Here is a 17,853-nt window from a genome sequence, read left to right as displayed (position 1 = left end):
CGGGATCCCCAGAGGAAGAATCAGTCACCGGCTTAGGAGCCGGAATATCTAGTTCTTGCAGGTCATGCGGAATTAACGGATCCAGTTCCTCCTTGAGGAACAAGCAAAGCACCTGTGGATCATCCCCCTCCACTGGAGCGGCGCTATCTACGACATCGCTCAAATCCACTGAGGAGGGGTCCGGGATCGCAGGATCCGGAGGCGTGGCGGGAGCTAGGAACTCTTGGTTAGGAACTGGACGAGGAAGCCGTATTCCAAAACGTCCCTGTTCCTCCGCTGGCTTAAAAGTCTTAGCCAGAGGAGGAGACTGCATTTTCCAGTCAGCCTCAGCTTCCAAATATGCCTTGTGTAGCAGCAATACAAACTGGGAAGAAAATGGGTGCTGCCGCTTTAAGGGCTCCCCCCTCCCGCGGGATGAGCGGAGCCTGGAGGCAGTGCTGAGGGAGGAGCTAAATCAGGCCATGCAAAACGAGGGCTCAGAGAAGGTGGGGAAAGTGGAGGGAGATCGCCTCCTTCTGAGCCCTGAAGATCGGGACCTGAGCCATTCCCGCCCCGAGTGGGGGCGGGCCAGGCCTCTGCCTCTGAGCTGACTGCTCCCCGAGCTGCGGGAGCGCAGGAGAGCAGACTGGCAGCGAAATCAGCCGCTGCGAGGGTCCCTCATCCCCGGGAAGACATCAGGAGCAGAGGCCCTCGTGGGAGAGCCGCAGCGCCTCTTGATAATTCACAATTTCCTGGATTCAGACTCTGTCTGCTGAGAAGTCTGCTCTTATATTGTCTTTTCCTGCAATGTGCGAGGCTGAGATCTCCTGAAGATGCACTTCCGCCCGTTCCATAAGTTGGGCTATTTCCTGCGACACTTGCTGGCTCTTGGCTCTTCCCTGCCACTGATGTAAGTCGCCATAGTCACACTGCAGGACATTATCTGGATCGCTTGATCCTGCAAGTGGTCGCTGAACCACAAGCATGCCAAACAGAGAGCATGGACTTCCAGCTGATCAATGCTCCAGAGTGACTCTGTCTCCAAAGCCCCTGCGCTGTCAACTCCAGACGGTAAGCTCCCCAACCCTGAAGGCTCGCATTCGTTGTGAGTACAAGCCAGTCCAGTGATCTTAGGGAAAACCCTTTTTTCTTGGAAGATCCTCTTGTAACCCCCTGATGATTGATGTAGGCCACCGTGGTGGAATTGTCCGAGAGAACACATACTGCTTTGCGGCGGATTAGGGGAAGAAAAAGCTTGAGAGCCAGGTGCACCGCCCGGGCTTCTAGACGATTGATATGCCAACGGGACTGGACTGGGGACCAGTGTCCTTGAGTTGTTTGAGATTGACAGACAGCCCCCCACCCGGAGAGACTGGCGTCCGTCGTGACTATGACCCACGAGGGAGTCAGAAGGGCCATCCCCTTCAGGAGATGCGCCAGTGACAGCCACCATTGAATGTCTGCAATGGTAGAGTCGGAGAGGGGTAGGATCTCCTGGAACTGTTCGGACACTGGGTGCCAGCGGGATAATAACGCTTTCTGTAATGGACACATATGCACAAAAGCCCAGGGGACCAGATCGATAGTGGAGGCCATGGTCCCCAGGACCTGCAGGTAATCCTATGCCGTGGGAAGCGGGCATCCGAGGGATCTTCGGAGGGGGTGGAATTAGGGGGGAGGGGTCCTCCTCCTCTTGGAGGCTAGCTAAATGTGATTTGTGCAACAAGAGCACAAAATCAGAAGAAAAACGGGCCAGAGATGATTTTCCCATGGGGGGAGGACGAGGAGGGGTCCGGGACATTCCCCTGAGAGTGCACCGGGCTCAAATCGGGGGGTAAAACAGGCAAATCCTGCTCTTCTGTCCCCTGTGAAGCAGAATCGGCATCAGAAGAAATACCCAAAATGGCTGCCATTCCCGTGATTTGTTGGGTCGGGAATGGCCTGGCCATGTGTCAGGGAGCATGTCCCCGGGCTGGACTTTTGTGCATTGCCGAGGAGGGGCCCTCCCCACCCGGCAGGCATCCGGAGCACACCCCATCTCTGGAGAGCAGGGAGGCCGGCTCTCCACACGCCAGACAAAAATTTGAACGCGGCATGAAAAATGCAGCCCAGCCGCGAGACAAAGAAAAACAGCTGAGCATGCAGCCACAGAGGAGAAGTGCAGGAGATCGAACCCTGCTCTCTCCTTAATCGCTAAAACAAATTCAAAACCCTTCTGCCTCTTTTTTATTTGTATTTTTTTTTTAATTTTATTTAATTTTATTTTTTTTTTAACAGGGGAATGAGTGTCCCTGAAGAATCACCTGAGGTATTGACATCCTGGGGCAAGGCAGAAGGCTGAGGGGGAGTGACTGGCACCACCAGTATCGCCCCAGGTAAGAAGGTCACCGGGAAGGGAGCCTAGGCTGAACAAGTCAAGGGGCAAAGCCCCCCTAGGCACCCCAAGAGCGAGGGAGACAGGGACACAAATACAGGAATTCAAAGAAAGATTTTTTTTTTTTTTACTAAATCAAATTCCGTCAATACTTGCTTGAGCTTGCCCCACAAGAAAAGAAACAATGAAGAAAACCCTGTAGGGGGAAGGGCAAGCTAACAGGGAACTGCAGGGTGAGCTGCCTGGCATCTGCTGGAGACAGACAAATACTGAAGGACTGAAGGGCTGCAGGGTACGCTCTGTCCTGATATAGGATACCCTTTCAATTTTGGTCTGTCTCCATCTGCTGGACAGGAGGCTCAACCCATGGTCTGGACTGATCCGGATATGTACAGGGAAAGTACAATATACTAGTTTTTCTTAAAAAGTCATTTTATCATCATGGAGGGCATAGGATGCTCCTAGTGTTAAATATAGCACTATGATTTTTCATCCAGGTGCCTCACATTTAGTTGCCCTGTGACTGTCTGTGCAGGCTATCAGAGAGACCTTGTGACATAATGCAACCCCCCTGATAGTAAAAATCATAAACTATTCTTAAGTAACAGTCTGAGTCATTTTAATTAGCCACATCTAAACAGGTCTTGTTCTTAACACCACATCCATGCAAAGCTTAGAACACAAACAGGCCGATGCAATATCGGTGCTCGTTAAATGGGCGCTCATGATTGAGCGCCCACTCTCTTAACATGCGCCGATCCACTTCTCCTGGGCGCCCGATTTAATATTTAAATAGCCTGCCACGGTAAAAAAGAGGCGCTAGGGAAAACCGTGCATCCCTAGCGCTTCCTTGGCATTGGGTGCCGAGGAGAAGTGGCTGTCAGTGTGGGATAGGAAAATGGACACTCAATTTTATGAGCGTCCATTTTCCTAACCTGATCACTGGTGACTTTTTTTTTCCGGTTCCTATGACTTAATATTGCCATGATATTAAGTTGGAGGAACTACAGAAAAACAGTATTTTCTGCTTTTCTGTTAAACGTTTGGGGCTCCTCAAGAATTAACACCTGCTCTGGGGCAGTCATTAATTTTTTAGAGTAAAAATGTGCGCTTCAGGTGTAATAGCTAATAGTCTCATCAACATGAATTTACATGTGATGAGCGCTATTGGCTACGCACTGGTTAGGACGCACCTTTTGGATGCGCTAATCCCCTTATTGCGTGAGGGGTTTTGGACACACATCCACAACGCACATAAAGCCATTCGCTCAGCTGAGTGCACTGTACTGCATCGGCCTGAATGACTGCACTGAACATAACAGCAAACAATCCATGGTCTCAGACTCACAGCCACAGACACAAAAATATGAGTGTTACTGCATCCTTAAATCAACTGATACCAGTACTTGAGCAGGTAAGAAACCAAGGCACATCCAATTAAGCTCCCAGCAAAACCTGGAGTATTTCATACTGCTACAGAATGGTAAACTCAGAAATTCCCTAACAGGCTCCATGGCTTGGGAATGCAAGTTCACTCAGCCCCAAATACCATAGCCTGGAGAAAATAGCTTAGAAGTTACAGTGTTTTTCTCTGAATTCATAGTACTATATTTCAGTAGTGAACGCTCTCAGTATATCAACTGGCGAAGTGCCTCTAACTTAAAGAAGTAACCAAAATCTTCTCCTGGTATTTAATTGTATAGTTTGTTTATAAGCACTAAGCAAATAAGTTTAACGGGTACAGTACGGGGATTGTACATTTATATCACCATGACAGTGCATAATTAAACCAAACAGAAGCAAAGACAAAACAAAAACAGCTAACAGAGAGAATGAATGTCAGAGGTGCATACATGTTTTGAATGCAAGTGAACACAAAGCAGAAGTAGCAGTACTGATAAAATCCATTCCTTCTCCCGCTTCCAGGTACTGACGTGGAAGGAATACAAAAAATGTATTAGGAATTTACTCCGCTTTAATTAGCAATTTGTAGCAAAAGTGAGAAATCGCTACTGCAATCAACTATGGCTTTGTGCCTTGGCATTCTAGACTATACCCTTCACACTAGACTGGAGGAGTCGCCTAATGGTTAGAGCAGCAGGCTATGCTGGAGGCCAGGTTCAAATTCCTCTGCCGCTCCTTGTGACCTTGCTCAAGTCAATTTACCCTCCATTACCTCGGGTACAAACCTTAGGGGCTGATGCAGTAAGGGGTGCCAAACCTATCGTGGGTTTTTCGGCGCTAATGTAGCCCTGGTATGTAAAAAGGGCTTAAGTGCCATATAAACCCACGGCAGGCTTAGTGCGTCTCCTACTATCCCCAGAAATTTAACACCTGCCCACAGGCAGACAAACTTCATGCAGCCCTCCAGGAGAGCCTTCTGAAAGGGGACTGGTTCTTTCACTCATGCTAGTCTGGGAACAGCTCTGCCAGAGGAGGGTCTCCTGGCCTGGAGGGGGGATTTGGGGTTCTGGCTACCCCTGTTTTAAGACATGGACCTCAGAATATACCATTTCAGGTAGGAGGATCCCTGGGTCCGACCCGATCGATTGGCCCATCCGACCAGACCCTGGGGGTGGGGAAGCAGCTTTGGTCAGGTCAGCCGCTGTTCTGGTCTGGGCGCTCAGCCACGTCTCCTGGGTGCCTGATGCTTTTCAGCACTAGGGACGTACAATTTATCCCTAGCGTGTCCTTTTTACCACATCAGCTCATTTTAATATAACACTGGGCGCCCAGGAGAGGTGGTTGTGCACGCATTAGGAAACAGGCACTCAATACGAGCGCCCGTTCTACCGCATGTCTTATTGCATTGGAGACAGGGAAATACTTACAGTATCTGAATATAATCTGGTTTGAAGTGCCAAAAAGCAGAATATAAAAAAAACCCAAAGAATGAAAACACAGGGCCTATATGATTGATAAAGCAACAATGCTAGAAAAGCAAAAAGCAAAAGAAGGAACACCCACCCCCCCAACATTTTCCTACATTATTCCAAGAATGAGAAGAAAAGCCGACAACTAAGGTTAGGAAATTGAAGCATGGCCTCGTGGTTAGAGCAGGAGGCTGAGAACCAGGGAAATACCATTCCTCCCGCCAAAGCTCCTTGCGACCTTGGAAAAGTCACTTTGTCCTCCACTGCCCCAGGTACAAACACGAAGGCGAAGTTTAAAAGATATGCACATGCCGAGTGAATTTTAAAAGACCCCCGCGGACGCACATATCTCCCCACTGCGCACACAAGTAAAAAGTTTCTAAAAAGGGGCAGGGCGTTGTCTGGACACATCGGGGCCTGGCCAAGAGAGGTGGCACATCCTTACGCACGCTGGGGTCCCCTGCCACCTAAATTCACTTCTGCTATGGATGGCATGTAAGTAGTAAAACAAAACTATAGGCAAGGCAGGAGGGAAGGATAGCTATTAAATTGGGGGGGGTTGCAAGTCCTATCCCTAAACTGGGCAAATTGGGAATAAACTGGAAAAACGTTGAATGGCATAGGCACATGCCCCTTTTAAAATTCCTCCACCTGCGCAGTGGAAGCGGCATCGGAGCGCACCCACATGTATGTGCGTCCAGCCTACTTTATTACATGTGCGTATATACACACCTACATTATAAAATGGAGACGTGCCGGCAAACACGCGCACACGTGCGCCCGCATGGCTGTTTAAAAGTTACCATCTTAGATCGGGAGCTCTCTCTGAGGCCGGACCCCAACTACTGTACTTGAATTTCCCCTTTCCTTGAGCACGGGTTTCTAAAGGTACATAATTAAATCAAATCAAATTATAATGCCAGCAGGAGATTTTTCCATAAGGAAATCCACGGTGGCTCCGAAGGATCAAGTACAGGTTGAGTTGTAAGAACTGACTGTCAACCAATAAACAAAAAATATACCCCCAATTGTTTCTCCGTATTCCCCAACGGTTATCACCATTATATGCAATGGAAACTTGAAACACCCCTGTTCAGGGGCAATTTTTCATTGTGACGTAACTATTTTAGATGTCGAGAACTACCTAAATTATTACATCACAAAGAACAATCCTTGATGTATTTCTGTATTTAGTACTTCAACATCAATCAGTCTATGAACCTATTTCCAAAATAAAGTGGACCAGAGCAAACATTGGTTTCACAGCTGTCCTGTGTGTAGATAGCCCAGCAATTAAAGTAAGCTTTTCTTCAAGGATAGTGTTGATGTTCTTTACAATTTGTCTTTGAGACTACAGGAAGTGGTTGTGCATCAGAAATCATCTGCTCTCTAATTGATGCTACTGCCACATTGCATTATATGACCAGCATCAGCCCCAAGGGATCACAAGTAGCAATTCTAGGTCTTCAGCAGCAGACGTAGGCAAGTCCAGTTTGAATGTAGTCACTCTTATAGACAACATAATACTCTTTCACCGCTTATTTTTAATTCAGACTCCAAAATCTTTAAAACATATGAAAACTCCTTTATTAAACTACTGTACACAAAAAATGAGATCTGTACAGTAAGTTTACACAAGGAATGGTATTACAAAAAAGTAGAAGTGGTATTAAAAACTGACCCATGTGAATCATTTATAAAAATATGCAAGACGGTCAAGGTAACACTGACAATCCCTGATTATTCCTTTTTGATTGCTGGAATTAAACTAAATCTTGTGTTTAAAATGTCTGAACTTTAAAAACACTGAAACATTAAACCTATGTGTAGCATAATTTGGAAAATGCCTACAGAGTAAACCAATGTTCAACGGACAGTTTAAAAAAATACACCACTCCACCTGAAATTCACAAATTGAAAATAGTATAAAAATTAAAACAGAAAACAAAAAGGCTCTGGTGTCACCTCCCTTTCCTAAGAGCTTTTTTTTTTTTTTTTTTTTTGCATAAATGAGAATAAAAAAATGTCGAATACTCAAAATGAAGGGTGGAAGTGATCAAAATAAATCCAGAGTCTCTTTTCTATCTGAATGGAAGGCTCTGCTCTGACTAAATTTGTTTGCCAATGCTCCCAGCACTGGTGCTGGTCATTCTAACTCTCCGAGTGAGTCTTTTACCCTAAAGAAAGACAGTAAGAAATATGCCCGTTCAGCAAAACTTAACACCACAGAGACAAGCGCATAAATTAATTCTTCTCCAGGCTCCCTGCAATTCATCCTAGAAACTCTTTTTTCCCTTTCTGCAGATTTCTTGGGGAGTTCTTTAACAAGCTTCGCAGTCTTAGGTAAACTCCAGTAGATTCTGCCATGTTATCATATTCAAAGGGTGTTATTCCAACAGCAAACTTACTCATATCCGGGACATCAGAATTGTTTGTAGAAGATTCAGCAACAGTTGCCATTTCTGACGGATCATCCTTCTGTCCATTTGTTTCCTCACAAAGGGGAGCTGCACTGCAGAGATCCTCTTTGCCCTTCAAGTTCACATTATTACCCAGAGCTTCCTCCTCCTTTATACAAAGCAAAGTGTCCTCTGACTTGAGGGGATTAGTTTTAGGAAATTCATTTGAAGGTGTACGCATGCAAATATTAGACGCTGCAGGTTCAATCATGCCGTGCTTTACAGCACACGTTCTTCCTCCCTGAATACCGTCCAACTCAATCCTACCTGGTGAAGAAGTGACGGAGTTCCCAGTCAGAGGGGTGTCAACAGGCATGTCCGAATCACTGTTTGTACTTTCTGCTTGCTCAAGGGCAGCCCAAATCAGGCGCTGTTGCTCTTCCAGCTCCTCCAGTGTAAAGGTGTCTTCGTTATCCACGGCAGTGTCCATTGCCATGGTCTGTGAAACTAAACGGCCTTTTTCATACACTGCAAAAGAATCGTGGGAAGGCGTCAATGGTGGTGTACCCTTAGGAAGCGGCGGAGGAGTAGGTGTAGGTGGGAGAGGCGGGGTGAAGTTGGGAGGTGTCGATGGAGGTGTTCCCTGAGGTAAAGGGGGAGGGGTTGCAATTACTGGCGATCCGGGAGGCAGCGGTGGCTGAAAGTGAAAACTTTCATAGCCTTGAGAACTGTAAGAACTTTCCATATCTAGAATTGAAAAGAATAAGACGGCTCAATTAATACTGCAGAAGCCTGGATTATTCTCTCACTTTTTCACTGTGCTCAAATTTTAATTTTCTTCCAAGTTCTCAGACATGCCCTTTAAACTCCTGGTAAGCAAAGCTTCTTGATCTTGTAGCTCAGGAGCTGGGATTATCTGATGCAACCAAACAGTGTCACAGCAGTGCTGTGAAATTCCAAGCTCTGGTGCCACCAGATTTACCACGTGCAAAGATTAGCAGTACATGTTGCAACAGTTTTCTCTGCGCTTGGCTTTTCTCAGGATTACTGATTAATAATGAATGTCTTGGTCTTCTCTACTGATGCAAGATCAGCAAAAGGCTCAGCTTCCAGTTCTATCATCCAACACAATCAACTGTACTAGTTTCCAGTAATCTTTTGCCAGTCATAAATATGAAATCATTTTAATAAAGGCAATGGTTGGAAAAACCTGCAAATTACCTAAAACAAACATTCTCTATTAAAAAAACAAAACAAAAAACAAGATGTGGGTTAGCAAAAACGTTCAGCAAAGGCAGCAGAATTTAAAAAGAAATACAGTGCCTTCAAACAGCAAAATCCTGAGATAGCAAACTAGACATGCCCTTTCGAAGTCTGCCTTTCTTTTTAATGGTTTTAAGGGCTTGCTGACAAAAATAGCTAAAATGTGTTATCTAAAGTCGGGCAAGTAAAAACTGGATTAAAATGAAAATCTTAACACAAAAAAAGAAAATTATAGGAAGAATGAGCTTTAGTAATAGTGAACAAGAAAGCCCACACTGGAATATCCTTAAGAATTTAAGGTGAGTTCGGTTTAACAATAGAACACTACTGCTACTACTATTGTATATTATTGCACTTTGATGAGACTGATTTCTGAAAGGGAATGATGTTCCCCAAATTACAGATCATTGAAGTCTATCAACATGCAGCAGGCTCTGTCCATGTAAAGATGAACTCGTTTTTAAAGGCATAAAACAAGGCTGAGAAAGTTATACCTGAATCAATATCCATATCAATCGAGGAGTCAGCTGTATTGTTGCCTGTAGTTTTTTGCTTCTTTATTTCAGAGGGGCTGGACTGAGATGCAGAATTTCTTTTATTGTTCATTTTTGGCTAAAGATGAGAGAAAGAAAAGGAAAGCTCCAGCTTAGATGGCTTACATCCTAAAGATTTTTCTGTTAAATCTAGCTGTTTGGTCCTCTTGAGATAAAAAGCAAAAAAAAAAAACCCAAAAACAAACAAACCAAAAACAAAAAAAACCCCACAGTACTACAGAACCTTCAGTTTATCTTAATGGGAACGTGCATGGACCACCTACTCAATTTCCTGCAATATCTGGGTCTCAACTAACTTGGGTATTTTCAGACTCCCACGTGCTGCATTCCTCAGTAGACTGGACCTACTTTGGTACCTAAACAAAGGGAGCAACTGAAACTGTCCCCTCATGACCTGAGTTTTGCCACAGAAAAATGATCTCTGAAAATTCATGTCATTCACATTCTGGGAAAATGCAGCCTGCAGAATTCTATAAAAGGGAGGAATTGAGAAGGTAAGGAGATATGACAAGCAAGTTATGGGAGGGAAAAACTGAACAGCAGTTGAATTACTTTAAGCTATCATGTCTGAAAGTTAAACAAGTCTTACAGTTTTATATTTAAGAAATAAGTAGTACTATACTAAAGGAAAACTGGTTCTTACCTACTAATTTTCATTCCTGTAGTACCACGGAGCAGTCCAGACTCCTGGTTTTGCAGATGGAGACAGAGAAGTTTTAATGGACTCTGCCTTATACCCTGAGGTGCCACCTAGAGTCTGCCAGTTATAACCTGTACCCAAGCAGAAAGGTTAAACCACAACTTCCACTATAACCAAACTTTCCACCCTTAGAGCAGAGGGAATGAAAAACTTGTAACAGAATGAACGAAACCATGCCCATACTCTTAACCTGTAAAGGAGGGGCATATAGTATAACAAACATCTGATAAATTTGCAGAATATGAAAGAAACAACCGGCCGAGCGGACTCTGGACTGATCCATGGTACTACAGGTTCGAAAATTAGCAGGTAAGAACCAATTTTCCTTTCCCTGTATGTACCCGGATCAGTCCAGACTCCTGGGATTTACCAAAGCTTCCTAACCAGGGTGGGACTGAGAGAGTCCCGCTCGGAGAACACAATGGCCCCGAAGGAAACGGGCTCTGGTGCCTGGACATCTAGGTGATAATGCCTGGCAAAAGTATGCGTAGATTTACACATAGCTGCCCGACAAATTTCCTGCGGCGACACTTGTCGACATTCCGCCCAGGAGACTGCTTGCGATAGAGTAGAATGAGCCTAAGACCCACCAGGATCGTATGGCTCTGAACCAGGTAAGCCGAAACAATAGCTTCCTTCAGCCAGCATGCAATAGAGACCATTGAAGCTTTATGACCCCTGCTGGGACCTCTCCACAGGACGAACAGATGGTCTGAGAGACGGAAACTGTTCGTGACCTCCAAGTAACGCAACACCCACTTTACGTCCAACTTTCTTAAATCCCTAGATTCTGCAGTAGAAGAATCTAGGTCCACAAAGGAAGGGAGCTCCACCGACTGATTCAAATGAAAAGAAGACACCACTTTCGGGAGGAAGGAGGGAACCGTCCGCAAGGAGACCCCAGCTTCAGAAATGCGTAAGAAGGGCTCCCTGCAAGAAGAGGCCTGAAGCTCCGAAACCCGCCTCGCGGAGGAGATGGCCACGAGGAAAATACCTTCAACGTCAAATCCTTTAGGGTAGCTCGCTTCAACAGCTCGAAAGGTTCATTACAAAGGCCGCGGAGCACTAGATTCAGCTTCCACGAGGGACAGGGGTTCCGGACTGGAGGACGCAGATGCTTAGCTCCATGCAAGAAATGAACCACATCTAGATGGGATGCCAAAGCAACGCCCTGCACCTTCCCCCGAAAACAATCAAGGGCTGCTACCTGAACCCGTAGGGAATTAAAGGCCAATCCCTTAGCTAGACCTGCCTGTAAAAAGGCCAGAACATCCGCAATTGAAGCCCTGGACAGCTCCACCTCATTACCACTATCCAGGAGGGAATTTCCAAATCCACACCCTGTTGTAAATTGTCCGTGCAGAGCCATCAAGGAAGACTGAAGCGCGCCGAGTCTGTCAGTGGTAGGAGAAGATGAAACTGTTCGGAGAGCGGAATCCAGCGGGAGAGCAAGGCTGACTGAAGAGGACGCATATGCGCAAAGGCCCATGGTACCAGATTGAGAGTGGAAGCCATCGAACCCAGAACCTGTAAATAATCCCAGACTCTGGGACGAGGCATGGACCGCAAAGACTCCACTTGAATTAGAACCTTGGTCAGTCTCTCATCGGTAAGAAAAACCTTTCCCAAGAGCGTGTTGAACTGAGCACCCAGAAACTGCAAGGACTGGGACAGAACTAGATGACTCTTGTCGGGATTGACAACCCAACCTAATGAGCTCAACAGCTGCAGTACCCTCTGAACCGCCGTCCGGCAAAGGTCCTCCGACTTCACTCGAATCAGTCAAACATCCAGATAGGGATGTACCAGTACACCCTCTTTCCACAGAGCTGCTACTACAACAACAACCATTACCTTGGTGAACACCCTGGGCGCCATCGCCAGACCAAAAGGCAGTGCACAAAATTGAAAATGATGGCTGAGAATTTCGAACTGCAGATACTTCTGGTGATCTGGGCGGATAGGTATGTGCAAGTATGCTTCTATCAGGTCCAGAGAAGCCAAGAATTCTCCCCTGTGAACGGACGCTGCCACAGAGCGAAGAGTTTCCATGTGAAACAGAGGCAACTTTAGAGTTCGATTGACTCTTTTTAAGTTGAGGATGGGATGGAAAGTGACCTCCTTTTTGGGTACCACGAAGTAGATGGAGTAACGACCTCGCCTGAGTTCTCCTGTGGGTACCGGAACTATGGCACCCAGGTCCTGTAAGCGCCATAGGGTGTCTTGTACCGCCCGACATTTTGGTGGTAAGAGCACGGGGAAACCAGGTAGCGTTCCCAGAGCGGTCGAGCAAAATCTAAAGCATAGCCGTGTTCTATTATATTTAGGACCCACTGATCGGAGATCAAGTTGGTCCACTCCTCTAGAAAAAAAGAGACAACCTTCCCCCTATCTTTAGAACGGAGGAGTAAACCGGGAAACTACAGACCGGTTAGCCTGACTTCAGTGCCAGGAAAAATAGTGGAAAGTGTTCTAAACATCAAAATCACAGAACATATAGAAAGACATGGTTTAATGGAACAAAGTCAGCATGGCTTTACCCAGGGCAAGTCTTGCCTCACAAATCTGCTTCACTTTTTTGAAGGAGTTAATAAACATGTGGATAAAGGTGAACCGGTAGATATAATATACTTGGATTTTCAGAAGGCGTTTGACAAAGTTCCTCATGAGAGGCTTCTAGGAAAAGTAAAAAGTCATGGGATAGGTGGCGATGTCCTTTCGTGGATTGCAAACTGGCTAAAAGACAGGAAACAGAGAGTAGGATTAAATGGGCAATTTTCTCAGTGGAAGGGAGTGGACAGTGGAGTGCCTCAGGGATCTGTATTGGGACCCTTACTGTTCAATATATTTATAAATGATCTGGAAAGAAATACGACGAGTGAGATAATCAAATTTGCAGATGACACAAAATTGTTCAGAGTAGTTAAATCACAAGCAGATTGTGATAAATTGCAGGAAGTCCTTGTGAGACTGGAAAATTGGGCATCCAAATGGCAGATGAAATTTAATGTGGATAAGTGCAAGGTGATGCATATAGGGAAAAATAACCCATGCTATAATTACACGATGTTGGGTTCCCTATTAGGTGCTACAACCCAAGAAAGAGATCTAGGTGTCATAGTGGATAACACATTGAAATCGTCGGTTCAGTGTGCTGCGGCAGTCAAAAAAGCAAACAGAATGTTGGGAATTATTAGAAAAGGAATGATGAATAAAACAGAAAATGTCATAATGCCTCTGTATCGCTCCATGGTGAGACCGCACCTTGAATACTGTGTACAATTCTGGTCGCCGCATCTCAAAAAAGATATAATTGCGATGGAGAAGGTACAGAGAAGGGCTACCAAAATGATAAGGGGAATGGAACAACTCCCCTATGAGGAAAGACTAAAGAGGTTAGGACTTTTCAGCTTGGAGAAGAGACGACTGAGGGGGGATATGATAGAGGTGTTTAAAATCATGAGAGGTCTAGAACGGGTAGATGTGAATCGGTTATTTACTCTTTCGGATAGTAGAAAGACTAGGGGACACTCCATGAAGTTAGCATGGGGCACATTTAAAACTAATCGGAGAAAGTTCTTTTTTACTCAACGCACAATTAAACTCTGGAATTTGTTGCCAGAGGATGTGGTTCGTGCAGTTAGTATAGCTGTGTTTAAAAAAGGATTGGATAAGTTCTTGGAGGAGAAGTCCATTACCTGCTATTAAGTTCACTTAGAGAATAGCCACTGCCATTAGCAATGGTTACATGGAATAGACTTAGTTTTTGGGTACTTGCCAGGTTCTTATGGCCTGGATTGGCCACTGTTGGAAACAGGATGCTGGGCTTGATGGACCCTTGGTCTGATCCAGTATGGCATTTCCTTATGTTCTTATTGTGTGGACTTGAGGCCCCATGAGTCTGTGGGGCTCCTCCGTCCCTGGCGGAACGTCAGCCCCGAAAGGACTGGTTCCAGGACTGTTGACAGCTTGGAACCTGGCGAGATGAGGATCCGGAGGAATGTGAAGAGCGAAAACGGCGATTCCCACGGAATCTTGACCTCTGAGGAAAGGATCCTCTCATCCGGTAACTTATGGACCTTGTTCTCCCCCAGAGACTTGATCATATCCTCCAATTGTTGGCTGAAGAGCAGCTTTCCCTTAAAGGGCAAGGAACCAAGCTGAGCTTTAGAAGAAACATCCACAGACCAGTTCCTAAGCCAGAGGAGTCTGTGGGCTGAGACTGCCGAGACCATAGTTCTGCCAGAAGTCCGTAAGAGATCAAAATGCGTCTGCACTGTAAGCCACCGCCGCCTCCAGCGGACCAGCTTGCACTGCTTCTGTCTCGGAAAGTGATGCTGCCGATTGCAAATTCTGCACTCAGTGGAGGTTGGCCCTTAGAGCAAAACTGCTGCACATGGCAGCACGGAGCCCTAGAGCTGAGACTTCAAAAATCTTTATAAGTTGTAACTCCAATTTGCGATCCTGCAAGTCTTTTAATGCAGTGGCCCCTGTCACCGGGTTGGTGGTCTTTTCGTCACCGCTAAGACAGCGGCATCCACCTTGGGTACCTTGAGAAGATCTAGAGCTTCCTCTGGTAGCGGGTACAATTTGTCCATGGCTCGGCTGACTTTCAAGCCCAAGTCCAGAGTGTCCCACTCCCTAAACAAAAGGTCAGTGACTGACATATGGAAGGGAAAAGACCGAGTTGGACCAGAGTCCAACCATCACCGGATCAACCACCCCAAGTCGTGAATCCTCGAGGGACCTCAATCCCTAACTCTTCCAAAATAGCCGGAATAAGTGGACCTAATTCAAACTTCCGGAACAAACATACCACCTTGGGGTCAACACCTTCAACCATAGGCGTGCCCTCTTGTTTGGTAGGCTGGAGCTGGGTATCCTGATCTGCATCTGGTCCCCGAGGATCCTGCGGAGGGGAGTTCCCCTCATCCAAATAGTCCGAAGATGAACTGTCCGCCGGACAGGAAATGGACCGGAGAGGGAATTTGCTTTTGTGGCTCCTACTCCTATTGAGCACTTGGAACACTTCCTGGTCTAGGTGGCCCCTTTACCCGCCCCCGAAGACTCTGGTGTCGCACGAGGGACCTTACCGCCCTGACGTCTCGCTGCTTTCCGGGCCTTAAAGGCCTTATGGAGCAACAAAAAAAATCGGAGAATGAGGAAGAAAACTCATCCGAGTCCTTCTCGGGGTCCTCTTCAGAGGAATGCTCCTGAGCAGCCTGCAAACTGCCCCCCCTCCCCCCGGAGGTCCCAGGCCATGGTAACAGCAGTGGTGGGGAGTTCCCCTACTCCAGCGTGGCTTTCTCCTGCTGTCTGAAAGTTCTTAAGATGGCCTCCGTTCCTGAGCTGAGGAGGAACGGGTCTGAGGGCTGGCGCTGTGACTCGATACTCTCAGGCTCTCGGCGCACTTTGGAGCAGCTGCCGCGCAAATTTTTGTGAATAGCCCTCCCGAGATTCCCTCTCCTCCCCGAGAGGCACTCAGTGCAAACGCCGGCTTGCAATAGCTGTGCGTGTGCGCTCCTGCACGCGGAACAGGCTGCACCAAGCGGCATGACCAGTGGACCAAATTTAGCCCAGGATCTCGGAGGTAAGCGGTGGCGAGAAAATTGCTCGGGAGCCCGGGGGTACGTGGCTGGATTGCGAGGCGTCAGCGAAGGGGGAGGGAGAACGCTGGGCCGGTCGTAACGAAGAAAAAAGAAAATACCTTTTTTTTTGTGAAGGCTCTGTGCTTCTTTCCTCAGAGGGCGAGTGAACAGGGCTCCCTGGTGTTACCCTCAGCCGTGGGCAGTCACAGGGTTCTCAACCCTCTGCTCCTCCGCCTCTAATACCAAGGGGGATGGTCCCACCAGGACTTGAAAACCCCCTGGGAGGCTTAAAAAGTATACTCTTCTTTTTCTTTACCTTTTCTTTTCTAAGCCAAAGTTAATCAAATCTGAAAATTAAAACCTAAAGACTAAACCAGACTAAAGGGTTTTGGCACCTCCACCATCTGCTAGAGACAGAGAAATACTGGCAGACTCTAGGTGGCACCTCAGGGTATAAGGCAGAGTCCGTTCAAACTTCTCTGTCTCCATCTGCTGGAGGGCAGGCAAAACCCAGGAGTCTGGACTGATCCGGATACGAACAGGGAATTATCAGTTTATATTTCATAAAAGCAGCAAAGGTAATGATTACTTTAGGAATTTATTATTAAACATTTAATACAAAACCATATACAAATGAAATCAATTTTTCATTGTTTATTACTTTTTTACATTTATTTACTGAATTTTCAATGCATACAAATCACATCATTCAAAAAACAAGAAATACTGTAAGGGCCAACAGAAGTAAAAAAAAAAAAAAAGGAAAGAAAAGGAAAAATAAAACAAGATAACATTTAGTTGGCACAATTCATACTTAATACAACTAAGAAGAAAGCATATACTCTGAGGGCAGAATCAAGAAGGAATTGTGAAATGAAAAGGTTTTACTTGTATGAACTGCTATCTAATTAGTAGATACAGAGACAATAGTAGTTACTACAACTGGGTTCTAGAATCTAAAAAAGTTCTTAATTGTTCCGGAATGAAGAAAATATAACAATCGTTATCTTTTTTTGATGATACACTTACAGGGGTATCTTAAAAGAAATGTTGCACCTAAGGAAATTGCTTCCTGTCTCATTGAAAGAATCTCTTTTCTGCTTTCCTGCGTTATCATTGAGATATCAGGAAACATTCTTATAGTAGTCCCATGAAAAGAAGAATTTAAATGACGGAAGTAATGAGACATTAGTTTACTAATATCTTGTTCAGCTATCAAAGAAACAGGTAGAGTAGGACGATCTATAACTTGTAGTCTAGATTGTTCAAGAAGTTTGTTAGGTTCTGCATATCAGAGGGAATCCCACAGGATTCAGGGGAAAAAACATTTCACCTGAAGAAACCGGTGGAAAGTAAACCTTATTTATAGAAGGAAATTCAGCATCTTTTAATTATAAATGCTTAAATTATTATATAGAAAAACAAGAACTCACACTTTTAACACAATTGCATACCAAAAAGCCCATATATTTAAAAATTTCTATTGAACCACTCTTGCTGTAGCCAGTGCATGTCCCTGAAAAGCAGTCAGTTTCCATCAAAATGGCAAATTCTTCTTTCACACCAGCTGGGGTCCAAAGCAGTCAAGGTGTGGTTTCTCTGCTCTAACCTAACAAGCAGTGCTCCAGTGTCCGAGGACTTTCAGACTGCTTTCCCACTCCCAGTGCACAGACAGAAAAGTTGTTCTTTGTGACTGAATTTGTTGGTGCACTGGGAGTGGGAAAGCAGTCTGAAAGTCCTCGGACACTGGAGCACTGCCTTATAGGCTATGGACATTTTGGATCCCAGCTGGTGTGAAAGAAGAATTTGCCAAGACAGAGAAATACTGAGGAACTGCAGGTGGCACCAGTGCTTATCAAGCAGCGCCAGTGAAACTTTCTCTGTCTCCATCTGCTGGCATGGATGCATAAACTCAGGAGTCTGGAATGATCGGGGTACGAACAGGGAATTTGCAGTTTTGATGGAAACTGACCACTTTTCAGGGACATGTGCTGGCTACAGCAAGTGTTCAATAGGAATTTTTAAATATGTTTGTTTTTTGTATGTAATTAAAATTGGTGAGTTATTTATCTGTGTAATAAATTAAACATTAGATTAAAAATTCATTTATATATGGTTTTGTA

General features: G+C 45.5%; 1 protein-coding gene across 3 annotated transcripts in view; it reads right to left on the bottom strand.

Annotated features, from left to right (window-relative positions):
• Positions 1 to 7,208: 7,208 nt before the first annotated feature.
• The window catches only part of ZCCHC8 (zinc finger CCHC-type containing 8), a 59,814-nt gene continuing 49,169 nt past the window's right edge, over positions 7,209 to 17,853 (bottom strand). For all 3 annotated transcript variants that reach the window (XM_029619266.1, XM_029619265.1, XM_029619264.1), the window contains exons 13-14: positions 9,383 to 9,500; positions 7,209 to 8,372 (exon numbers count right to left, since the gene is read on the bottom strand). In XM_029619266.1, coding sequence (XP_029475126.1) covers positions 7,498 to 8,372; positions 9,383 to 9,500 — 993 coding nt within the window. In that variant the 3' untranslated portion in view covers positions 7,209 to 7,497. The remainder of the gene's footprint in view (positions 8,373 to 9,382; positions 9,501 to 17,853) is intronic.

The sequence above is a fragment of the Rhinatrema bivittatum genome, chromosome 11, assembly GCF_901001135.1.
Source record: "Rhinatrema bivittatum chromosome 11, aRhiBiv1.1, whole genome shotgun sequence".
Taxonomy (NCBI): domain Eukaryota; kingdom Metazoa; phylum Chordata; class Amphibia; order Gymnophiona; family Rhinatrematidae; genus Rhinatrema; species Rhinatrema bivittatum.
The sequence above is the reverse complement of the archived record's forward strand: the minus strand, read 5'-3'. Positions and strand labels throughout refer to the sequence as shown.